The sequence below is a fragment of the Oratosquilla oratoria genome, chromosome 40 (assembly GCF_046742065.1).
Source record: "Oratosquilla oratoria isolate Oo_2021 chromosome 40, ASM4674206v1, whole genome shotgun sequence".
Classification (NCBI taxonomy): Eukaryota; Metazoa; Arthropoda; class Malacostraca; order Stomatopoda; family Squillidae; genus Oratosquilla; species Oratosquilla oratoria.
Window position 1 is genome coordinate 26,394,213 of NC_134816.1, and position 26,732 is coordinate 26,420,944.

The following is a 26,732-nucleotide window of genomic DNA, read 5'->3' on the forward strand; positions in this document are numbered from 1 at the left end:
CCTAGTTATATTTACCTAGTTGTATTTTACGGGAAGGGGAGCTATGCTCATGGAGTCCCGTCTTCATATCTCATTTTATCTAAACTATTTTTAAATTCATGTATTGTTTTTGCACACACCACTTTCTCATCTAACTTGATCCAACTGTCTATTACTCTGTGAGGAAAGCTGTTCTTTTTCAGATCTCTTCTATAGCTGTCTTTCTTGATTTTCTTTCCGTGTCCTATTGTATTTCTATCATCCCATTTTATTAGATCCTCTCTATCAATAATTTCTATGCCTTTCATGATTCTGTAACTAGCTATCAAATCTCCTCTCTCTCTTCTTTGCTCTAGTGTGTGTGTGTGTGTGTGTGTGTGTGTGTGTGTGTGTGCGCGCGCGCGCGTTCATATTACTCTACCCAGTATAAAGTACTCACAATGACAAGACAAAAACATACGTAAAACGTGAAGTTGCCAGTTACTGAAATAGTAAACTTGAATCAACTTCAAACAAGAGAAACGTCTAGAATGAAAAAATTGACGTAAATCAATCTTCTTTTTTAGCTTTTGTAGATTACGAATAGGCCTTTAACTCGATATATCAACTACTAAGCTCTATTCGCAAACAGTGTGCAAATGAACACATTATTAGCGTTCTAGCAAACAGCACTTGTAATCTGACTACATAAATATACCAGAAAACAAAAGAAAAACATTTAACAAGGCAATGAAATTTCATCCGAACTATCTACTATACCTTGTATGAAAGATAATTTAAGAAACATAAGCAGAACAATATACAATAAAAACACTAACATTGAAAAACTTTACAAATACCTGGTGGTGTTACATTTTGAGTATTGCTAACAAATAACGGGACCAATAGCAATCCACAAAGTTCCTAAAAATAGAAATAAAAATCGGTCACACGTTATTGCGAAGGAAAATGCCTTGCGGACAAACGAAACTGTACGCCTTGTAACACTTTTTTTTCTAAATGTATATCCATATCTATCGGTTATTTTGACGAGATCCGACTTCGTTTGACTTTTCAAAATGCCATCCACAATCCCGTTATGAGGATAGTGCGCACAGGAAGGGTGTTATTTGGATGTGTTTTCCCAAACCACATTTGGACATTCAAAATGTCAACGATGGGTTTGAGCAGGGTAGTCTACCAAGTTGTCCAACTAGAACCCTAAGGTTTTAGTCTTTTAATGTGCGTGGGTGTGGTACGGATGGGAGTAAAAGGGAAGATATTGGCAGTATGTTTGTAAGAAGAAAGATTTTGGCATTGAGTGAAACTAAGTTGAAAGGGAAGGGATAGTTTGAGTTTGGGATTGTAGTTGGAAGGGTGTCGGGAGTGAAGAGAGGACGAGGGAGAGAAGGGGTGGCTATATTAGCAAATGAAGAAATAGGTAAGTGTGTGGTGAAGTGGGAGATTGTTTCTTCAAGGTTAATGTGGATGAAGGTGAAACTGGGAAGGGAGATATGGTCTTTGTAAGTATATATGGGCTTGGTAGTGAGAAGAGTGTAGAGGAAAGGGAGGATTTTTGGATAGAGTTAAATGAGTGCATAGAGGGTTTAGGGAGAAATGTCAATGTAATGGTATTGGGAAATCTCAATGCTAGGGGTAGATGAACCAATAGACGGAGTGGTTGAGAAGTGTAGAGTGCCAGGAAAATTCGTAGTGGGGAGTTGATTGTGGAGACGTGTCTAGAGTGTTGATGATAGCTAACACAGTGTTTAGGAAAAAAGTCTGGAAGGGTGGTAGATAGGGTTTTAATGAACTATATATTGATAACCAGGAGAAGAGTAGGATTTTTTTTTTTTTTTTAATATACATGTTCTAAGGGGAGAGACTGGGGGAATATTAGATATTTTTTGTGAAAGGTAAGTTGAGAGTGGAGGATAGATGGAGAAAGAGGAAAAGGACAGAAGGTAGAGAGGTGTTTAGAGCAAACTGTTTAAATAAAAAGGAAAAGGATTAGGAGTACAGGGGGAATTTGAGAGAAATGTGGGAGGTGGTGAAGGACAAAGTGGAAGTTGGTGTGGAAGAGAAATGGGGGTATTTTAAGGAGGAAGTGACTAGGTGTCCAAAGATTGTATGATGAACAAGAAGGACGGGAGGGAATAGAAGAAAGGGTAGTGAGTGGTAGGATGATGAAGTGAAGAGGATAGTAGAATAAAAATGCGAGCATTCAAGGACTGGTTGCAAAGTAGGAAGAGAGAAAAGTATGAGAAGTATAAAGAATCAAAGAAGAGAAGCAAAAGAGAAGATAAAAGGATAAAAAAAAAGGAGAGCAGGTGTAAAATGGAGAGGAGAATGACTGACATTTTTTTAAAGCAATATAAATATGTTTTGGAAGAAAATCAGGAGAGGAAGGGGAAGTGAGTCAAGTAGAGAAGAAAAGATCAAAGGCGCTGATGGACAGATCTTAATGGAAAAGGAGGCGGTAAGGGAAAGATGGGCGAAGTAGTTTAGAGAGCTGCTGAATAGGGAGGATAAGGAAGGATTTGTGGTAGCAGTGGAAGACGCTAAGGCTAAGAAAAAGATGGAGATGGGAGAGGAAAGTGGGGGAGAAAGAGGAAAAAATGAGGTGCAAATAGCTCTGAAAACGGTGAGAACAGGTAAGGCTCCTGGATTAGATGGGTGTCGTGCGGAATGTCTGAAGAAGGGAGGTACGGTAATAGTGGCTGGTGAGGTTGTTTAATGTTTGTCTAAGGGAGGTTAGAAGACTGCCCATATAGTTCCACTTTACAAGTGTGAGTGTAGTAGTTTCAGAGGGATCGGTTGGTTGAGTGTAATTGAAAAGGCTTATGGGAGGGTTTTGACCGAGAGGGTTAGGAGAGGAACAAAGGGAGAATTGGTGAGGAACAGTGTGGACTTAGGAAAGGTAGGGGTTGCATGGATCAAAATATTTTGGTAACACAGATATATGAAAAAGCATTAGGAAAAGGTAGGGATCTTTTTTGGGCCTTTGTGGATTCGAAAAAGGCCTATGACAGGGAAGACAGAAATACTGTGGGAGGTTTTGCAGATATGTGGGATAGGAAAAAAAGCTGTTGAGAGCAGTAAAGATTCTTTACGAGAGTAGTAGAACCTGTGATAGATTGAGAAATGGAGAGAGTAAGTGGTTTGAGGTACAGGTGAGGCTATGTCATGTCGCCATGGCTGTTGAATGTGTATATGGCTGGGTGGTGTGGGAGGTAAAGGTGAGGGGAATAGGTAGGGGATTGGAGATTGTTAAAGAAAATGGAGAAAAGTGTGAGCTAGCTGTTGTTTGCTGACGACACTACTTGTAGCAGGCTCAGAGGAGGGATCAAGGAAGATAGTAACGGAGTTCGGGAAAGTATGCTATAGGAGAAAGTTGAAGATAAATGTGGGTAAAAGTAAGGTGATGGGATGTACAAGGGTAGAGATTGGCGGTGAGTTGGAAGTAAGTCTAAAAAAAGAGAGGCTGGAGGAAGTAGATAGCTCTAGGTATTTAAGGTCGCATGTGGCAGGAAAGGGAGGGATGGAGGTGGAGGTAAATTGTAGATTGAGAGAAGCAAGTAAATGCCTGGGGGGTTAAAAAGTGTTATAAGAAGTAGACAACTGGGAATGACTACAAAGAGGAGATTATATGAATGTATGATTTTGCCGACTGTATTGTATAAAGTAGAGACTTGGAATTTAAGGGAAGCAGAAAGATAATTTTTAAATGTGTTCGAGAAGTATGGTAGGGGTTACAGGGTTGGATAGTGAGAAACGAGAAGGTGAGGAGGAGAGCGAGAAAGGGCTGATGAAAGATTATTGGGATGATTTGGACACATGGAAAGAATGAGTGATGAAAGATTAGTAAAAGAAGTGTGGAAGGCAGAGATAGGAGTGAACTTGAGGAGACAACCGAGGATGAGATGGATGGATGGGGTGAAGGGGGCATTGAGCAAAAGGGGAATGTCTGTTGAACAAGGAAAGGAGAAAGCAGGAGATAAGGATTAGTGGAGAATGTGTGTATGGATGATACTGTTATGCAAGGGAGGGATGGGGGGGGGATAGAGGATGCTTATATGTGAATGCTGTTTTCACGCAACCCGAGCGGTTTTCTCCCCGTCTTCTCTTTTTCTGCATGAGGGGACCGGGAGGGTGGGGGTGGGGGGGTTGTCGATTAAATGAAACCTGCCTTTCTGTGGATGTATTGTCTTGCTACATTGGGTTTGACCCAGGGCAGTTAGCGGATGCAGGGGTGCCCCATCAACCTCGAGCCGAGATGGGCGGGTGGGGTGGATAGGGTGGTGGAGGGGAGTGAAATGGGTGCTACCTCCTCCATTATAAGGGGGGAAAAGCTGTTGGTATATAGATGATTATTATTATTATTATTATTATTATTATTATTATTATTATTATTATTATTATTATTATTATTATTATTATTATTATTATTATTATTATTATTATTATTATTATTATTATCATTATTATCATTATTATTATTATCATTATTATTATTATCATTATTATTATTATCATTATTATTATTATCATTATTATTATTATCATTATTATTATTATCATTATTATTATTATCATTATTATTATTATCATTATTATTATTATCATTATTATTATTATAATTATTATTATTATCATTATTATTATTATCATTATTATTATTATCATTATTATTATTATCATTATTATTATTATTATCATTATTATTATTATCATTATTATTATCATTATTATTATCATTATTATCATTATTATTATCATTATCATTATCATCATTACTATTACTATGACCATCATCATTACTATTACTATGACCATCATCATTACTATTACTATGACCATCATCATTACTATTACTATGACCATCATCATTACTATTACTATGACCATCATCATTACTATTACTATGACCATCATCATTACTATTACTATGACCATCATCATTACTATTACTATGACCATCATCATTACTATTACTATGACCATCATCATTACTGTTACTATGACCATCATCATTACTATTACTATGACCATCATCATTACTATTACTATGACCATCATCATTACTATTACTATGACCATCATCATCACTGATTAAGCGAACGAGTTTCTCGTGTTGGATATAGACCGCATGTTTTATGCATTCAATATTAAGGACTAATAGTGACGTCCCTGTGGTCCATAGCGTTCTTCTTACACTACTCGTAGGGACCCTATAGTCGTGCTACCCTTCGGAATCGACCCCTGAACCGTTCCACCTTGTGTCAACTTTTTATTCATCGACACTCCAACCAACGCTGCTGTAGAATGTTGGAATAATTGTCAATACGTTGAATGTCCCAGGGACGTCATCCTTTAACAATAAAGAAATTGGAAATGGGTCGCATGTCGACATTGTCTACTTTTTCAATGCATTGAGATTGTCCGCATCTTAGTAGTTTACCCAACTGCCGATAGAAAGTGTGGTAACTGTGACGTCAACATTGCGGTTTGCTACCAGAAGGATGTGGAGGAGGTACAAAAACAAATTGCAAAAAATTATATTTTGAAAAGATCCTACGAGACCAGAATGAAAAGGGGCTGATACCGTTGGAAATAAGGTTTGAGAATCGATTTGCTTGATGTTTTAAAAATTATAAAATGTCTAGAAAGTGACAAAGTCACATCTTTATTAAAGATAGGGTAATAACAAAAGCAAACACACTCATATTTTATAAACTAAGATCATAACTTAATGTGAGGAAATATTGCTTTTCAAGAAAGTAGTGGAAGAATGGAACAAGCTGACAAAACACAGTGAAAGCTAAGAGTGGAAGGGGCTACAGGGATAAAGCAAAATGTGAAGGGGGGGTTATTAAATAAATCGTCGTACTTTAGTCTAATTGTAATTATTCACTTTGATTCCCACCAAAATTATAGTTTCAGAAATTTGATTGTGCGCGTTTTTACAATTCTATGAGGCCTGTATTATATCTATGGTATTTTTTCCAATCGGGGGTAATTTCTAAAGTTCCCCCTCACCATATTGTGAGAAAGCTGCAGCTAGGAGATTGTTTACAAATTACGTTGTGAGATCGAACGTGGCTGGTGTGATTGTTGAACGGTAATATTTTTATATGTTATTGAATATTATAGATATAATTGGACTTTTCTGACCATGAGTAATTCTTCTCAGGATGCACTTGTGTGTTAATATTGATGGTGTTCGACGACTTTGTTAAAAGTTTTACTTTGGAAAGAAATATTTTTAGGAAATAGTTGCGATATGTTTTTGATATTGTGAGCAGGCAGTGCACATTTATTTAATACTACTTCTCATCGGTATTATAACCCTGATTACAGAGTAGTTACATTTTGCGTTTTCTTGATCACCTGTACAACAGAAATGTCTTTTCACTTATTTTAAAATCTTCCAAATTAGCTCGGACCAATACTGTGCTAAAGATATTATTATAGCGTTTGACCATTGTCATATACCATATTTTGGGTTATCACTTATTAACAGATTGGAATGAAATAAAGTATTGTTGGGTTTTGGACAAATCAATTTCACCTATTTACCTTTTTGTTATGAAGAGATTTGTTCAGATTTTCTTGGGAAATTGTTTTCTCTAACAAAGCTTCAGAAATGGTGACAGTCACAGAAGTATGGAATATCTCAATTAGTGAAATTAACATGTTATTTATCATGTGATAATAGTAGAGAAATTGCAGGTATCAGCAGAAATTTACCTAGTTGTATTTATCTGGTAATATATATGTAGGAGTTATACTCATGAGATCCCATATCTTTTTCTCTATCTACCAGTGAAACAATACGGTACCAACACAAAACAGGCCTGGCCACAGAAGCAAATTGAAATTGCTCAAGTGCAGTTGCTACACTAAAGACTAAATTGATGCAACCCAAAGGGAGGTCTCTGTCTCCTCTATTTACTTGTGAGGAGATAAAAAGGGAGGGTTGCCATGTAAACGATACTGTGGGGGTAAACCAGCTTTGGCCCTTGACTGTGTGTCATTTTATCACTAGATAAGGACACTACTATCACACCACACAGGACATTAAAAGGAATGTAATGGAACCTGTCGTACACATTCCTCAATGTCAACTCGAGTGGAGTGGTTTGCAGTCGTATTTCACCAGGTTTGTGAAATTATGACAATTGGATTGAATAGCTCTGCCACTGGATGTGCTTGGTCTTGCTGCATTGCTTTTGACCCAGGTAGTGGGCAGGGGACAGGGATGGCCCTACATTGCTAGGAATAAAGATAAAAGGGAATCAAGTGGGTTGGGGGTGGATGCATACTTTGGTTGGCTACCATCCCTGTAAGTGGTAAGAAGCATTTTGTCATATAGATATATGCATTTGGCTGAGCCTGATAGTAGTAGGTGTTGAGCTGTTTGCATTTGTGAGCTCTCCATACATGAAAAGGAGGAAGAAATACATTCCAAGATGATAAAGATCTTGGACCCAGTGTAGGGACTAGGTGTCACCTGCTCAAGGGTGTGCCTCCAGCAGGAGTTGAGGGAGTTTGCAGGTTTTGAAAATAGGCTGTAAGGAATTAATTCACTGCTGTCCATCTTGCAAGGCCACAAGTAGGTGTCTGTCATTGATGTCAGGTTATACATGTATTAAGTTGTACATATATAAAATATAGCTTTTTAAATAATGTGTGCTCCTTTTCAGTACACATCATGGTGATTCCAGGTGGCTCAGATGATAGTAGCAGTACTTCCACAGACAGTTCTCCATCTCGAAGAAAAAGAAGACATAGTGAATCACCGAAACCAGACAAAAGAAAACGAAGTGAACACTCTCAAGGGAGGAAGGACAATAGATATTCAAGAAATCATGAAAGTTCTGATGTGTACTCCAGGGATAAGTATAAAGTGAGTGAAGATAGGTCCGGGGATAGGCATGGCCGTGGATATTCAAAAGATGGCCATAGTTATTCAAGGTCAAGAGAATATAGTGCAAATAAAGTCACTGACAGTGGTCATAGATCTTCCAAAGACAGAGACAGGTATGCGAGATCTAGATCAACTGATACGTCCATATCAAAATACAAGTCTGGAAGGGACAGACAGAGATCCAAAGATAGAGCTGCAAGATCCCCATCTACATCTCCAGAAAGACAAGAAAGATCTAGATCAAGAGAAAGGAAAAAGAAATCCAGTAAAAGCAAACATACTGAAAAGTTTAAAGATTCCAGTTTTACAGACAGGAAAATATCAAAGTCAAGGGAAGTGAGTAAGTTTAGGTCTCCCCGACATCGATACGACTTATCAAGTGATGACAGCGGTTCTCCAAAACCACCGGGATCCTGGAATTCTCGTGAACGTTCGCCGCCAACTCCTGATGACCGATGGGGTCATAGCAAATATCAAGAGTTGGAGAAGGAGAGAAAGGAAGTTCGTTACTTTAGGGGAAGAGGTGAGAAGTTTAAGTGTTTCATTTACTTATAGACTATTGTCTACATGCCAGCACACATGACCCCCAACATCCATAGGGCTAGGGAACATAGTGGAATTTGTGTGAATGATTTTCAAACCCTCAAAACCCTGCCACACAGAAAGACACCAGAAAACACAAGGCACCAAAATCACACCTCTGAACAACCAAAATTAAGAAAAAAACAAATCCTGTTCAAAACTAAATAACTGTAAAATACATATATATATATATATATATATATATATATATATATGCTGGTAACCACTTAAGAAAAAGAAACACAGAAATCCCAAGCGCTTTCGTGTAATTCACATCCTCAGGGGAGAATACAGACAAAAATACAATACAAAGACAATATAAACGGAAAAGTGTAAACCTAGGAGAGGTGACAAGGCGTCATACGAAAAATATAGGAGAGGTCACAAGGCACCACACGGAAAAATTAGGAGAGGTCACAAGGTCCCACACGGAACCATGCCATTTGTCCACTCTTGGGGTTAACCAAAATCTCCTATACCGAATTGTTTACAAATGTTCTTAATTATGTAATTATCTAATTTATACAAACCATTACTTATGTTCAAATTGACGGACTCAGTTTCTTTGATAAGGCTACTTTCAATGATGTTCCTGTTAACAACAGGATTACATGATAAAATTGATGATGCCTTAGTCCAGTCTATATATATATATATATATATATATATATATATTTATATATATATATATATATATATATATATATACATACATACATACATACATATATACATACATATACCAAAGGCTTTTTCCCCTTACACGGGTGGTAGCCAAAAAGAAAAAGGCATAGAAATCACTCCCACCCATTATATATATATATACAAATACACAAATCCAAGATTGTGGAACCTATGAATATTGGGGATCACCTATATACAAATGTATGAGGAATTTGTCAGGAATTTGGGGACTTAATGTCATTTGTAACACTAAATATGGCATGCTTATTTAAGGGCAGACTTTTGAGTGTTCAGAGTGACAGCATGGTAGCTTTAAGATTTACAATTATTAAGGTAGTGGGCCTATGTTTATAATAACTATAGGAGGGTTATAGGTAGATACTCAGTGTTATAACCAGTGTTTTTTTTTTGGTTGGTGCTAAGTAATTTTTTTTTTATCAAGGATATTTCAGTAACTGCTAACCCTATTTTTTGATGACACATTTTAAAGACTGGATGTTGGTGAATGTCAGGGAATTGTGTTTGGCTTAAGGAGTGTTATCATAGCAGATGCATAACCTAACAAATTATTTGTGAAAATGAATTGTGTATCTATATACCAAGGGTTTCTTACCCCTTTATAAGGGAGGTAAAAAAGGCTAAAGAATAATCAGTCACTTTGTTGGCTTTAAGTAAAGTTATGGTACTTGCAGGTGGCTGGCGCCATGGAGAACAGAGTGAGGACTTTTATGGTCATCGACGTATGCAGAGACAACATATCACAGAAGAAGGAGTAGAAGAAGTCTGGCTGCCATCGCCACAGAATGTAGGAGAAGAGTGCGTATTATGGGGTTTGTTTACAAATTTATAGATGTGGTCATCTGTATTAATTTTTATTATTTTCTTTTCATTTTCTTCTTTTTTCTATCTTATTCCTCCACTTTTTCTTCTTCCTCTTTTTCTTCCTCCTCTTTTTCTTTTTAGAAAAAAAAAATTAAATGCATCCCACAATACAGTTACACAGTGCATATATGAAAAGGTCCTTTTCCCCCTTGTAAGGGAAATGGCCTAGTTATGGCATACACCCATCTTTTACCCATCCCACGCCTATACTAATGGATCAACATGGCTGATAAACATTTCCTTCCCGAAATTGAAATAGAAGGATATAAGTTTTTTCAGAAAGGATAGGGTTGGCAGGAGTGGGGGAGGTGTAGCACTTTTCGTTAAAAAATACAATAAACTGTATTATCAACAATTTGATTAAGGAAGAGGACTGTACAGAATCCATTTGGATAGATATTATAGGGAAGAATAAGAAAGTTATTATTGGCATCTTGTACAGACCTCCTAACCTCAGCATTGAGCAGACTGATCCCCTGATTCATGAAATTCACAGTGTCCCAGTACAAAAACGTTGTGATCATGGGAGATTTTAATTATAGAAACATTGAAAATGCCAAAGGAGTGTAAATTTGAAATCTGCAACCAGTTAACTGAAATATTTAATAAATCTGTAGACACTGGTTTTGTGCCTACTGCTTGGAGGCAAGCAAACGTTCCTGTTTTTAAGAAGGGAGATAGGTTTTGTGCCTACTGCTTGGAGGCAAGCAAACGTTCCTGTTTTTAAGAAGGGAGATATATTGTCTATATGCAACAACAGGCCAATCAGTTTAACATCGGTTATAGGAAAAATGCTTGAATCAGTAATAGTAAATAGACTCAGAGAACACATCGAAAGACATAATTTAATTCGTGATTCACAGTATGGTTTCTCCAAGGGTTAGTCATTTGTGACTAATCCTCTATGTTTTTACACTTAAGTATATAAGGCGTTGGATAACAATGATAATTACGGTATTATTTACCTTGACTTTAGCAAAGCGTTCGATAAGGTGCAACACCAGAGACTACTAAATAAAGTCAAAGCCCATGGCATAGGAGGAAAAGTGTTAGAATGGATTAGAGCTTGGATTAGTAACAGAAAACAGTGGGTCACCATAAATGGAGTAAAATCTAGGTGGGGCAATGTTACTAGTGGGGTCCCCCAGGGCTCGGTTTTGGGTCCCTTGTTGTTCATTATGTACGTAAACGACTTAGATGATGGGATAAATAGTGATGTTAGTAAGTTTGCGGACGACACAAAAATAGGACGCCTAGTTAGGTCAGGAGACGATGCAGATATTCTGCAGGATGATCTTAACAAATTGTTCACATGGTCGGTGAAATGGCAAATAAACTTCAATATCTCCAAGCGAAGCATGTTAAACGTATGGCTACACAACCCCAAAAATAGATACAGCTTAGATAACACGCTTTTAGAGAAAACTGAGTGCGAGAGAGACTTGGGAGTTCTCGTGAGTCGGTACCTTAAAACCAGGAAACAGTGCATTAGCGCCAGGAATAAAGCTAACAGAGCATAAGGGTTTCATTGCTAGGACGATTACAAATAGAAGTGCAGAGGTAATTATTAAACTCTATCTAGCGATAGACCCATCCTTGACTATGCGGTACAGTTTTGGTCTCTGTCCTACAGAATGGACGTAAATTCACTAGAATCAGTACAGAGAAGAATGGCCAAAATGATACATGGAATCAGAAATTTGCCTTACAAAGAAAGGCTTAGACACCTTAACTTACATTCTCTGGAAAGACACAGAGTGTGGGGTGATCTAATAGAGGTGTTCAAGTAGATCAAAGGCTTTAACGAGGGTGATGCAAACAAGGTTATCATATTAAAACAACAAGGTAGGACTCGCAGTAATGGTTATAAACTGGACAAATTTAGATTTAAAAAGGAAATAGGCAAGAATTGGTTTACTAATAGGGTGGTTGACAAATGGAATAAACTTAGTAACCATGTAGTAAGCGCTGAAAGTATCAGTTGTTTTAAGAAACGATTAGACAACTTAATGAATGGGGATGACAGGTAGTGATGGATACGGAGCTGCCTAGTGTAGGCCTTATGGTCTCTTGCAGTCTCCTTCATTCTTATGTTATGTCCTAAAATTAGGTGCTAATATATGGGAGGTGTCTTCAAAGAGATCAAATATTTGTTGCTTCTTAGACAGAGACAAAGACCCAACACAATCAATTAAGACCTTTAAGAATACCTCCTCAAAAGGAGGTATAGTTTCAAGGGAATGTAAGGGATAGTCTGAACGGCATTACTTATTGACATGTATCATAAATTCTGCAATACTGTTTGCGCATACCAGAACATTTGTCCTGTTAAAATACAAGTCCTTACCCCTGATAATGGAGATGGCCAGCCTAGGCATGCACCCACTATTCACCTATCCCATACCATCCATAACCTATCCTTTAACTATCCTATCTTTGTACTCACCAAACTTTTTGGGTCAGAGGCAATGCAGATAGACAGTACCTCCACATGAGGACCCAACATTTGGATTTGGTTTTCCCTCACTGCCTCGTATGACAATCCTTGTCCCATCACATCCACTTGAGAAATGCATAGAGCAAACAAGAAGAACATCTCTTTGGTAATGTCATTTCCTCAGCTATGTACTACCACTCTTTATTCATTCCTATCTTTTGTCCATCCACTTCAACTTGGTCTTCCCCTCAATCTCTTCATTCACTTCCGCTCTCTAGTCTCTACACTCTTTTTGCAAAAATTATCTCATAAGTTCTTTCCATGTACCTAAAACATCTTTGCATTCTATGATCAACCCTGACCACCAGCTGTTTTCACCCCCCCACTCTCCACCTCATTGTCACCTGCTTTATGCCTTCTCCAAATCCTTGAAAGTATAACCTTACCTATTATTAATAGCTTCTCTAATGAATAGGAGTGGGTATATGCCTTTGGACTTGGCTACCTCCCTGGTAAAGGGAAAAAACAACAAGGATTTGGGAGATAGGGTTGATGAAAGAATATTAGGATGGTTTGGACACATGGAAAGAATGAGTGAAGAAAGACTAGTAAAAGAGGTATGGAAGGCAGATGTGGAGGGAGTGAACATGAGGGGACGTCCTAGGATGAGGTGGATGGATGGGGTGAAGGGGGCTTTGGGGAAGAGGGGAATGTCTGTTGAGGAAGGAAGGGAGAGGACGGAAGACAGAGAATGGTTGTATATGGATGATGTTGTGACTGCATGAGGAGGAATGGGCGGGGTAGTATGTGTGAGTAAATTTTGACGCAGCCCGAAGGGATTTCTCCCCATCCTCACCTTATATGCAAAGGGGGACGGAGAGGGGGGGGTCGCCGATTAAATGAAGCGGCCTTGCTGTGGATGTACTGTGTCTTGTGACACTGCTTCTGACCCAGGGCGGTGGGCAGGGTGCAGGGATGACCCGTCATCCAGGAGGTGCTCAGATGAGAGGGAGGGTGGGAGGGGTGTGGAGTGTATTTAGGGATGAAATGGGTGGGAGTGTTTTTATGCCTTTCCCTTTTTGGCTACCTCCCTTGGAAGGGGAAAAAGCCTTGGTATATGTGTGTATGTATGTATATATCAAGGGCCTTTTCCCCCCTTACAAGGGAGGTAGTCAAAGTCAAAGGCATAAGTCCACTCCCATCCATTTCATCTCCGCATACTCCACTCCCACTCACCACCCCTCCTTTCCTCTTTTCTTGACTTATGAATCAGGGAATTTAATGTAGTATGCCCTTATATCAGGTAATAAGCGTTGTAACATTTTGTAACACTTCCCACAGTTCCGATAACAAAGATACAGATAACGAGGATGTTTGCATTGACAACCTTTTGAGTACTGAAGGTGAGAAGAAAAAGAAAAAGAAAAAGGAGAAAAAAAAGAAGAGCAAGAAAGAGAGGAAAAAAAGAAAAAAGGAGAAGAAAAAGAAGGCAAAGAAAAGGGCTTCATCTGTGTCCTCGTCATCTTCCCACGACTCCGGGTCCGAGATGGAAGAAGAGGTCCTGGAATGGATTGAGAAAAAGAGTAAGTTGTCTCTTTGTTTCCTTTGGCAGTTCAACACTTGATGGAAAAACAGTGCTGCAGATAATTTATTTTTGATAAAGTTAATTTGTAATAACTTGGACAGTACAAAACTGTGAGGTCCAATCCTACTCTCTGTAGGTTAGGAGAAGCATGATAATGTATAAATGAATGCAGTTGGTTACTGAACCTCGTAAAATGAATGTTCTGTAGCTTTATTGGCTAAGAATGCACATTTTTAGATTTGAAATCTATATTACTTTCAAAGTCAAAGGCATAAATCCACTCCCACCCATTTCATCCCCACATACTCCACTTTCATGTTTTGGAAAGAAATTAAAAGAGGAAGAGGAGGTGAATCAAGTAGAGAAGAAAAAGTAAAAGGTGCAGATGGAGAGATGATAATGGAAGAGAGGGCAGTAAGAGAAAGATGGGCTGAGTATTTTAGAGAGTTGTTAAATGTGAAGGAGGATAGGGAGGGAAAGGTAGTTGCAGTGGGAAATGCTAAGAAAATGACAGTAATGAGTGAGGAAAATGGAGGAGAAATAAGGAAAGATGAGGTGAAGGCAGCTATTAAGATGATGAGAGCAGGTAAAGCACTTGGGTTGGATGGGTGTCATGCAGAATGTCTAAAAAAAGGAGGAACAGTGATGATGGACTGGCTGGTGAGGTTATTTAATGTTTGTTAAGAGAGGCTAAAGTGCCAGAGGACTGGAGGAGTGCCTGTATAGTTCCACTTTACAAAGGAAAAGGGGATAAGTGTGAATGTAGTAGTTTCAGAGGGATCAGTTTATTAAGTGTAGTTGGGAAGGCTTATGGGAAGGTCTTGATTAAGAGGATTAGGAGAGGAACAAAGATAGTAATTGGTGAGGAACAGTGTGGGTTTAAGACAAGTAGGGGTTGTGTGGATCAGATTTTTGTGGTAAGACAGATATGTGAGAAAGCTTTAGGAAAAGGTAAGGATGTTTTTTGGGCCTTTATGGATTTGGAAAAGGCTTATGACAGGGTAGACAGTGGGCACTGTGAGAGTTTACTGGAGATATATGGGGTAGGAGGAAAGCTTTTAAAAGCAGTTGAGTTTTAACGAGAATAGTAAGAGCTTGTGTTAGAATTAGAAATGGAGAGAATGAGTGGTTTGAGGTAAAGGTGGGACTTTGTCAGGGATATGTTATGTCGCCTTGGCTGTTCAATTTATACATGGATGGGGTGAGAGGTAAATGCAAGGGTAGTGGGTTGGGGATTGGAGATGGTGAAAGGAAATTGAGAAAAGTGGGAGATAAATCAGTTGTTGTTTGCTGACAACACTACGCTTGTAGCAGGATCAGAGGAGGGATTGAGGAAGTTAGTGACATAGTTTGGGAGGATGTGTGAAAGAAAGAAGTTGAAGATTAATGTGGGTAAAAGTAAGGTGATGAGATGTACAAGGGGAGAAAATGGCAGCAGACAGGAAATGAGTATTAAGGGAGAGACTGGAGGAAGTAGATAGTTTTAGATACTCTTAGGTGTGAATGTGGTGGGAAAAGGAGGAGTGGAGGGATAATGTGGATTGAAAGAAGCAAGTAAATACTCTGGTGGATTAAAAAGTGTAATGAGAAATAGACATTTGGGAATGGATGCTAAGAGGAGATTGTATGAAGGAGTGATTGAGCCAAGAGCACTATATGGGGCAGAAACATGGAACATAAGAGAGGAGGAGTTTGAATGTGTTTGAGATGAGGTGCCTGAGAACTATGATAGGGGTTACTAGGCTGGATAGAGTGAGAAACGAGGAGGTGAGGAGAACTGGGGTGGAAAGGGAGTTGTGAGATAGGGTTCATGAAAGAGTATTGGGATGGTTTGGACACATGGAAAGAATAAGTGAAGAAAGATTAGTAAAAGAGGTAGGCAGAGGTAGGAGTGAACATGAGGAGGTGATCAAGGATGAGATGGATGGAGGGGGTAAAAAGGGTATTGGGAAAGAGGGGAACATCAGTTTAGGAAGGATGGGAGAGGACAGAAGATATGGGTGAATGGAGAATGGTTGTGTATGGATTATGCTGTGATGCATAAGGGGGAGTGGGTGGGGGATGGAGGGGGGGGCAAGGGAGTATGTATAAAAAATAAATTGATGCAGCCCGAAGGGACTTTTCCCAGTCTTCTCCATTTCTGCATGAGAGGACGGAGAGGGTGGGTTGCTGATTTAATGAAGTGGCCATGCTGTGAATGTTCTGTGTCTTGTGACACTGCATGTGACCCAGGGCACTGAACGAGATGAAGGGATGATTTGTCATCCAGGAGGAGCCAAGAAAAGAGGGAGGGGGTGGGGATGGAATGGGTGGGAGTGGTTTTATGCCTTTGTTTCTTGGCTACCTCCCTTGTAAGGGTGAAAAAGCCTTTGGTAAATTTATGTATGTAAATCTATATTCTTTAAATGTGATCAATCAATCCATTGCCCATGGTCTCTTGCAGAGGACCTGTGAGTCTGTGACCTCCAGGAAACCAGCAACAGACTCAGGTTGGGACCATAAGTCACTTAGAGAAGAGAGATTGTGTTGTTTGGGGATAGTCAGTGTGGAGCATTGTAGTATGAGGTGTTCTGTGTCTTCTGTGTGGTGGTTACATCTGAAACAGTTTGAATCTGAGTCCAGGCCTTTTCTGTGTTGGTACTCTTGCAGTAATGGACGGTGGTCTGAGTGCAAGCATGCTAGTGTGGGTTTTGTTTAGTGGATAAGAGTTTTCTTTGTGGGACATATATCTCAGCGTTGTTGTAGTGTTAAGTTAAGGTGGTCTTTCTTGAACTACTTGATTAGTTATATATATGTGAATGTGTTTCTGTGTGGATGTTTTGTGTGGTTTGGGTGGCAGGTTGTGGTAGATGCTTGAGTAATATGCTGTTGTAGATCTTCTTCTCCTTCTTCTTCTTCTTCTTTTTCTTCTTCTTTTTTCTTCTTCTTCTTCTTCTTCTTCTTCTTCAAATTCTTCTTCTTCAAATTATTCCTCTTCTTCTTCAAATTCTTCTTCTTCTTTGAATTCTTCTTCTTCTTCTTCGAATTCTTCTCCTTCTTCTTCTTCTTCTTCTTCCTCTTCTTCTTCGAATTCTTCTCCTTCTTCTTCTTCTTCTTCTTCCTCTTCTTCTTCAAATTCTTCTTCTTCTTCTTCTTCTTCTTCAAATCCTTCTTCTTCTTCAAATTCTTCTTCTTCTTCAAATTCTTCTTTTTCAAATTCTTCTTCTTCAAATTCTTCTTCTTCAAATTCTTCTTCAAATTCTTCTTCTTCCAATGAAGAAATGAGGAAGCATATAAGAGGTGTAGAGTAAAGAGGGTGTAAACACAATACAAGGTGAGGGTGGCCAAAAGGGGAATGGATGTGAGATGGGGTATGTGTTTGATGGAAAATTATGAAAAGAATAGAAAGATGTTGAGGAAGGAAGTGAAAAGGTGGGGAAAGTTAGGTAGAAGGGAGATGGAAAAGGGTGCTGACGTGCAGTACTGATGTGGAGATGTTAATGGAAAAGAAGACAGTGAGTGGAATGTGGATAGAACAGGATGGATTTAGAAGACACTGAACACATCCTATACTGCCCCAACATAGCCTAGATATGGTTTAACGTCACACAGGTTCCCCCCCCCCTATCGGGAGACTAGGACAGTGCCCCTCACAGAGGACTTTGTTTTACCCAGACAAAAACACAATATTTCTTCTATAAGTGACTTGCCTCTTATCTTAACACCTCCCAGATGACGGGTCATCTCTGCACCTTGTCCACTGCCCTAGGAGGTGCTAAGATAAGAGGGAGGGTGGAGGGGTGTGGAGTGTATTCAGGGATGGAATGGGTGGGAATGATTTTATGCATTTTCCTTTTTGGCTACCTCCCTTGTAAGGGGGAAAAGGCCTTGGTATATATATGTAAGTGACTTGCGGGCCATTCTGGTGGCTTTTGCCAGTTACCTGGGATCCTCGAATCTCCTGCAAAAGATCAGTCAATCTTACGAGTTAAACACCGTATGAGGACAGAGCCTTTATTTGTATGACGTTTCGCTTGTTACAGGTTTTTCAAGTACAATAAGGGAAACGTCGTACAAATATAGGCTCCGTCCTCATATGGTGTTTAACTCGTCAGTCTTGTCAGCAACTGCTACTTTCATGTGGAGGACCTCTGGCCTCAAAGAGATAAGATTGCCTCCTGCAAGAGGAACAGGGATCATTGGGTTATCTCATCTATCACTATGTAATAATAATGATAATAATAATAATGATAATGTGGGTAAGAAGTAAAGGGAACACGGGCTGATGGAAATACTTTTATTCCACTCAGGCGAAACTAGTCAGGAATAAAAGTATTTCCCTCAGCCCGTGTTCCCATTACCTCCTACCCACATTCGTCACAATGTTTACAAAATAATAATAATAATATACGGTTTATTGGATATAGCAGCATTAGTGCTGAAAATATACAGCCTACAATATTATAAAATTATGAAACTATGACAGTAAATAGATGTTGTTACAAGCATTAAAAAAACAAAAAAAACGAGCTAAGGAATAGCTGTGTTGTACAACATCGTTATTTCTTCTTGTTGATGAAGTCCATAAATGTCAATATGGGGCTCTTCTTATACTGGTGCGTGAGTGTGTGTGTGAAAGAGAGAGTGATATATTGTCAGTAAACTTGCTCTATTATATTTGTTTTCTCATTTTTTGCAGAGGCAGAAAATGGAAATATAATTTTAGAAGAAGTAGTTGGACCATTACCAAAACCACAAGTTCAGCTAAACCACAAGGATTATGGCAAGGTAAGTTATGTGTTGGTTAATATATGTGGCATATTGGGGTCTGCATATGAGGTTTAACTTACTTCCTGGGGGTGGGGAGTTTTTTATATATATATATATATATATATATATATATATATTTTTTTTTTCTTGAAATTTGGGAATGAAGTATCACTCCCACGGGCTTTGTTTGAGCCCATGCGGGGGTTTATAATCCTCTTCCATGCCCATGTGAAGAGGATATAATTGTAGTATCCATAGTATGATAATGGAGAGTCCTCAGAATGAAGCTTCTTTTTCCTAATAGCTACACTACACCCTGCCCCCACCTCCTGTTTCCCTCACCTCAGATTAATTTCTTGTTAAGTGAATGTAGTAGAATAACAATCGGGTCACTTCCAACGCACCCCTTCTTCTTTCATCATCCTTCCTTTCTCTTGCCTTCCTGTACCCTTTCCATTACTGCACCCGTGAATCGCCTTCCTTGTCAGGCCCTTTGCTGAAGGGTAGTGATAATGTGTGTAGGGTATATTGACTTCTGAAGGCTCATGAAGCACACAAAATGTGTGAGTCATGATTTATATTGCACTGAAACAGAAATGGCAACATGGCTAGGCAGCTACCCATATAACTGAATGGTCCTCCTCAGGATATAGAATGTTGTGGATTAAAAGATTGTATAGTAGAATTCCCCAAGGAACAGCACTTTCACCTGTACTACTTATCCACTTCACAAATGATCACCCCACACAAAATCCAGATCATGACATGAAAGCATTCACCTATGTAGAAACATACATACATATACCAAAGGCTTTTTTCCCCTACATGGGGGGGGTAGCCAAAAAGAAAAAGGCATAGACACCACTCCCACCCATTCTATTTCCTATATATTCCACTCCCCTCCACCCTCCTCCCTCCCTCTTATCTTGGCACCTCCTGGATGACATACATATACTAAGGGCTTTTTCCCCCTTAAAAGGGAAGTAACCAAAGTCAAAGGCATAAAACTACTCCCACCTATTTCATCCCCCCCCCCATACTCCACTCCCATTCACCACCCCTCCCTTTCTCTTTTCTTGGCTCCTCCTGGATGATGGGTCATCCCTGCATTTTGCCCACTGCCCTGAGTCAGAAGCAATGCAGCAAGACAGCACATCCATGGCAAGGCCACTTCATTTAATTGGCAATGTCTCTCTCTCTCTCTCTCTCTGTCTGTCCTCTTATGCAGAAAAAGAGAGGACGGGGAGAAAGCCCTTCAGGCTGCGTCAGATATCACCCTCACATGTAGATGGCATAGTAAAAATAACCCTGCACAGCAACCATGGAACAACTGCCAAGATGCCCAAACCTGCTTAGATGAACTAGAAAAGTGGTTGAAACAAAATAGAATAGAGGCCTACATATACCAAGGGGTTTTTCCCCCTACATGGGGGGTAGTCAAAAAGAAATAGGCACAGAAACCACTTCCACCCATTCCATCTCCTATATCTTCCACTCCCCTCCACCCTCCCCCCTCCCTCTCATCTCGACACCTCCTGGATGATGGGTCATCCCTGCATCCTGTCCACTGCCCTGGGTCAGGAGCAGTGTTGCAAGACATAGCACATCTACAGCAAGGGCACTTCATAAATTCGGCAACCCCCCTCTCCGTCTCCTCATGCAGAAAAGAAGACGGGGAGAATTCCCTTCGGGCTGCATTAAATTTTTCTCATACATACTTCCTCACCCCCCCCATCCCCCACCCACTCCCCCTCATGCATCACAGCATCATCTATACAAAACCCCTCTCCATTCACCCCTATCTTCTGTCCTCTCTCGTCCTTCCTCCACAGACATTCCACTCTTTTGCAATGGCCCTTTCACTCCATCCATCCATCTCATCCTTGGATGCCCCCTCATATTCACTCCTTCCACCTCTGCCTTCCACACTTCTTTTACTAATCTTTCTTCACTCATTCTTTCCATGTGTCCAAACCATCCTAATACTCTTTCATCAACCCTATCTCCCAGTTCCCTTTCCACCCCTGTTCTCTTCCTCGCCTCCTCATTTCTCACTCTATCCAGCCTAGTGTATATTGAAGTAAGACTGGCACTGCATTTGCTCGTGTTTTTCAAGTTGGTTCTATTCAGCATTTTCAGTATTTTTTCATGATTCCTTTTACACCATTGAAGTATATGCCTTTCGTATAGAGAATATCGTCCTCGCTTTTTCCTTTTCATACCTTTGAATTTTTATCGGAGTTTCATGTATAGGAGATTCCCAGTATTTGAATTGTATCTGATTTGTCGTGTTTCTGTTGTAGGCTCTGCTGCCAGGAGAAGGTGCAGCCATGGCTGCTTATGTAGCCGAGGGAAAGCGCATCCCTAGGAGAGGTGAAATTGGTCTCACATCCGATGAGATCGAGCAGTTCGAGTCGGTTGGGTATGTTATGAGCGGTAGTAGACACAGAAGGATGGAGGCTGTGCGTCTCCGCAAAGAAAACCAGATCTACTCAGCAGATGAGAAACGAGCCCTGGCCATGTTCAGCAAGGAGGAGAGGCAGAAACGGGAGAATAAGATTCTTTCTCAGTTCAAGGAGATGGTTCACAGCAAACTTCAAAAGAAATCGTAGTGTGTGTTTTTGGTTAGTAAAACCTAATACTCTGGACCAGTGGTTTCTCAAAGGGAAATTATTTTTTTTTACGTATCATCCAAAACAAGATGCTTAAAAGTAGCCAATTTATCCCAACAAGGAGAAAAGGGTTAATCAAAGGAATTAAAATACATTTATAACCCTTCAGAGCCTGCATAGATATGTTCCCAGTTGAGTTAAATTTGTATTGTGGTAAAGAAAAATTAATAAATTAAATGCTAACAACTGTTGTTGATAACTTGTGGTGTTGATCCTCCTCATCTTACACTCTTTCATCATATTGGGAAAGCTGTCTGCTTGTTTATGGAGCTTTCCTAAAAGAAAACTTGCTCAACAATTCCAGTGCTGCTATGAGTTTAGGAACCAAGACATCCATTTCACACAAACATGTTTTCATCAATGCCTATGGATTTTTGGTAAGATGAAGGTCCTTGCTATTGTCATCTCAGTCCTGAAAGTATGAAACTTGGTGCCCATCAATTCACTGGGTCACAGAACAGCTGTGTGACAGGTTTGTTGCTGAAGAACAAAGGTGGCTCCTCACTCCTTAGATCAGTGGTTCTTAACTTTTTTCAGTGTACACAACCCTTTCATATCAGCAGTCAGTTCTTGCTCACCCTGAATTGCTGAAATACAAAAAATGGAAAAATACAAATTTGATGTCTTGTGTATTAATGATTAAACCACATTTTTTTTACGCAGCGGCTATTTTTACGACGAGTCGGTATACCTAGTGAATTTGTTGTTACTGTTTTTTTCTCTGATGGTATCAAATCTTGGTGCACAGTGTCTTGCATGTCATGTTCAGATTTGAACAGATTTCTACTCTTCATGTCGATGTGAAATATACAAGAAAATCCTTGTTCACACAGGTAATTGGTCATGAAAAGAAACTCAAAAAGGATAACTATAGAACATACATACATATACCAAGGCTTTTCCCCCCTTACAAGGGGGGTAGCCTAAAAGGGAAAGGCATAAAAACACTCCCACCCATTTCATCCCTACATACACTCCACACCCCTCCCACCCTCCCTCTCATCTGAGCACCTCCTATAGAAGAGATCTGAAAAAAAATTAGCTTCCCACATAGGGTACTGGATACCTGGAATAAATTAGATAAAGAAACAGTGTGTGCAAACACTATTCAAGATTTTAATAAAAAACTTGATGCTGAAAGATACAAAGACGGGCCACCACGAGCATAGCTCCCTTCCCGTATAATACAACTAGGTAAATACAAAAGGTACTAGCACTTCAAGAACTTTTTATTGCTAATGCAGGGTTTGCTTCCAGTTGACCATTGGTGAACACAGTGGAAATCAGATGTCTAGATTTGGGTTCAGGACTCTTTGAGGGTAGTTGTCAATCTGGAGGGGATCGATCTCAGTGGTGGTCTCTGCAGTAGAGGATCCCAGCTCATGTGGCTGAATGCTGATCTGTTTGAAGATTTGAGGTGTAAGGAGAAAATAGGCAAGAACTGGTTTACTAACAGTGATTAATGAAAGTAATAGACTTGCATACATGCATATACCAAGGGCTTTTTCCCCCCTACAAGGAGAAATAAGTAACAGGCTTAGTAACCACATAGTGAATGCTGAAACTGTTGATTATTTTAAGAGAAGATTAAATATGTTTATGGATGGGAATGAAAGGTGGTAAGGGGCATGGAATTGCCTAATATAGTCCTTATGGTCTCTTGCACTCGCCTCTATTCTTATGTTCTTTTAGAGTGTCTTTACACACTATTTTGGGCTTTCTTTGTCCATGTGAACCCTATCTGAGTTCAACTTCTAGTAGCTCTCTTGGTATGCAGTTGGTATCCATTCTGATGACTTGGGCAGTCCAGCATGTCTGGAGCTTTGACAGCATAGACTTGGTGCTTGTTGAGCCAGCTGTGTCAAACACTTTCTAGTTTGCAATTCTATCCTGCCAATAGGTGCAGTGATAAAAAGAAACACTACCCTTCATCAGTATGTTTTGTTCGTTACAACTTTGTAACAAGCAAAATGTACTAATAAAGTTTTTGTCCTCGCATGGTGTTTCTCTTTATAGATAAGCCAGCAAACACCAATTGCATATGGATGCAGTGATCTCATGTGAAACTGTTCCATCTGCTTTAATATGACCACAATACAAGTGTCCATGTTTCATTTCCATACAGTAGTGAGAAAGGCTATAGTTTTGTAAGATTTGGAGACAAGTCTGACACTGTTTTGCTGGAAGATCTTCATCCCAAGGACTTGACTGGCCATCTGAATTCTGCAGGTAATCTCTTTATTCAACAACCTGTTTTCAGATATTACACTACTTGAAGTTCCCACACACTTTGGTTAGAATCATTTGATGGTGATGTTTGGCTGGGTCCTGGTTGTGTTTGGGGCTGCATGGAATAGGACCTCCATTTTCCAAAGGCAGAGTGTCAGTCATAATAATATATGTCATCATATTAATTAAAACAGTAGGTCAAGACTTGCAGTAATGGATTTAAATTGGACAAATTTAGATTTAATATAGAAATAGGCAAGAACTGGTTTTCAAACAGAGTGGTTAATGGACGGAATAGACTTAGTAACCATATAGTGAGCACTAAAACTATTGGTTGTCTTAAGAGAAGGTTAGATGACTATGGATGGGGATGATAGTGGTAAGGGACATGAAACTACTTAGTGTAGGCCTTATGGTCTCTTGCAGTCTCACCCCTATTCTTATGTCCAAAGAGCAGTCATTCAATAACAGGGCTTTCATGTTGCAAACCCATGGCACCATAACATAACCCTGATCTCTATTCTCGACCTGCACATATACCCTTCTAATAATGTAAAATTTCTTGACTGCCCTCAACAAACTTCCCCCTCTCACAATATTCCTTTAACACATCCCATAAAGCTTCTCTATTATCCCTGATATAAGCCTTCTCCAAATCCATGAAAGGCCAAAAACCCCCTTTCCCTTTGATAGATATTTTTCTCAAACATTTGGTCTGCATGCCCCTTTCTACTTCTGTTTCCCCTTCACTCCCTTGATTCTTTGGTTCCTCTCCTCTCAATTGGCACACACCCATACACCTTACTGGCCACAGCCAACAGACTGATCCTTCTAAAACTACTGCATTTATACTTGTCTCCCACCCTCTTGTATATGCATGCACTCCAGCTCAACAGGCCAGTTCTCTCTCATACACACGAATTGAACAATCTCACCAGCCACTCCCTTGTTACTACTACACCCTCTTATCAGACATTCCTCATGCCAGCCAGCAATTCCAGGCATCTTTCCAGCTTTCATCTCTTCCAGTGCTACTTGTATTTCTCCTTTGCAACATTCTTATCATTCTACTTTTCCATCACAGCCATTCTCCTGTCATCTCATACCACTACAGCTTATTATTTAATATTGTTTTTAAATAATGATAATACAAAGTAATCTGAATTTTTTGGAATCTGAGAATTATGCCTTGCTGCTACTAAGTGCTACCAAATGGTAACTGTTGCCTCGAGTTTCACTAATTGGAAACCCAACACTCCCAGAGTAGTCATCAGTGTCTTCAGACCTTTTGATAGAATTTTCCATAAAAAAGGTTGTTGTGTGTATTGTGTTAGTGTGGGTCTGTTTCCATGTCATCGTATGGTAGGCAAAGGAAAAAGAAAATCAGTACAGTAATCATACGTCAACTGGAGGATGTATGCGAGGGAATGCATTGCTTCAATCACTTGCCAGCACCAGTCCCCAAGGTCTGAGCAAGCTTCCATGCAACCACCCTTCACACTCCAAACAATTCTCAACATGTTTGATCTATTTGCCTCAGACATGAATTCTTTGGGCGTCATCTTCATCTCCTCCATTGTGGGTTGTCTCTTGTAGTGGCAGGATATCAACTCTCCTTCTGTGTAAAAGGGAAGGAAGTATGAGAGATCTTGGGTTGACTTCCAAGGCTGAGCACCTGCACTACGAGGCAATTCCAGATAGAAGTAAAAATGACCAACAGAATTGGAAGAAAATCTGGGGATATGATTCACCTGATTGCAGGTTATATTGGTCCATAACTAGGTTGGATGCAAAAAAAATATAATAATAAATAAATGAAAAAATCATAATTATAATAATATAGAATAAATGCATAGGTATAGTTAAATAAACAAACAGGTAAATAGTAGATAATAATAAAATGACAAATAATAATAATAATAAAGCAAATTATAAACAGACAATAACAAACAATATAAAATGAATAGCAGTCATTATAGCATCTTGCTTAGATGTTTGTCTAAACAAATTTTAAAGCTTCAAACTAAACTACACTGCAGGAAGTTTATTCCATTCATTAACTACACGGTTGGTGAAGTTGTTTCTACCCACTTCCAAATTGCAACGAAAATAGAGCAAACCAGTTGTTTCACAATGAATCTAGTCATAAATGGGTGAGAGAGGTCATAGCATATCACACTACTTCCTGTTGTCTTTGTTCATCAATGCCTGGGAATAAACCATGACCATCTCCTTCCCATAACTTCCTCTTCTATGAACATGTGTTCATCTATTCCCTTTACCCTCTCCTCTGTACCTGATTTACCTCTTAACAGTCACTTCGGTTTTTTCAAAATGAATGGAATAAACTTCCTGCAGAGACAGTGCAATGCAATTCAGTTTGAAACTTTAAGATTCAATTAGATAAACGCCAAAGCAAGATGCTGTAATGCCTGCCATTCATTTTATATTATTTGTTTATATATATGTTTGTTATTATTTGTCTGTTTATTGTTATTTGCTTGATTATCATTTGTTATTAGTTATCTGTCAATTTATTATTATTTACTATTTACCTGTTTGTTTATTATTTAACTTTACCCATAAATTTATTTTTTATTTCATTTATTATTCTTTATATTATTCATTTATTTAATTATCATTATTATATTTTTTTCATCCGACCTAGTTATGGACCAAAAGGTCTCCTGTCGCCATGATCCTCCTTTGTAATCCTTTGCATTCACTTAAAAGTAGTGGTTGTCAACCTTTTCACCCCTTTCACCCCCCTTCATGAATTCTGAACATTCGTGCAGTTCCTCGGTCATATCCTCCCCCACAAGAAGAGGAAAAGAAACAATAAAATGTTGACGAAGAAAAATATTTTGCTTTATTACAAAGTTCACAATCCAAATCTTATATTTGATAGAATTTTGTGGTATGCTTAACTTACACCATTAGACTACATTATATAGAAATGTATAATTTTTAACGACAGCCCATGGCCCCCCCTAAATTTTTTGGGGGTCCCCACAGCTCTAATTT

The 26,732-nt window shown here is 39.2% G+C and overlaps 1 protein-coding gene across 1 annotated transcript; it reads left to right on the forward strand.

Moving 5' to 3' along the window:
* Window positions 1-5,924: 5,924 nt before the first annotated feature.
* On the forward strand, window positions 5,925-21,678 carry LOC143020714 (uncharacterized). The gene is made up of 6 exons (XM_076177399.1): window positions 5,925-6,079; window positions 7,665-8,411; window positions 9,847-9,970; window positions 13,815-14,056; window positions 18,737-18,825; window positions 21,111-21,678. Exons 2-6 carry the CDS (start codon window positions 7,673-7,675, stop codon window positions 21,417-21,419), a joined length of 1,503 nt encoding a protein of 500 aa, XP_076033514.1. The 5' UTR covers window positions 5,925-6,079; window positions 7,665-7,672; the 3' UTR covers window positions 21,420-21,678.
* The last annotated feature ends 5,054 nt before the right edge of the window (window positions 21,679-26,732 follow it).

Excerpts from the sequence above, each read along its gene's own strand:
- LOC143020714 (XM_076177399.1), top strand. The coding sequence starts at position 7,673 with ATGGTGATTCCAGGTGGCTCAGATGATAGTAGCAGTACTTCCACAGAC. Across the intron at positions 8,412-9,846 it reads TCGTTACTTTAGGGGAAGAG|GTGGCTGGCGCCATGGAGAA; the intron begins GTGAGAAGTTTA and ends TGGTACTTGCAG. Across the intron at positions 9,971-13,814 it reads CCACAGAATGTAGGAGAAGA|TTCCGATAACAAAGATACAG; the intron begins GTGCGTATTATG and ends CACTTCCCACAG.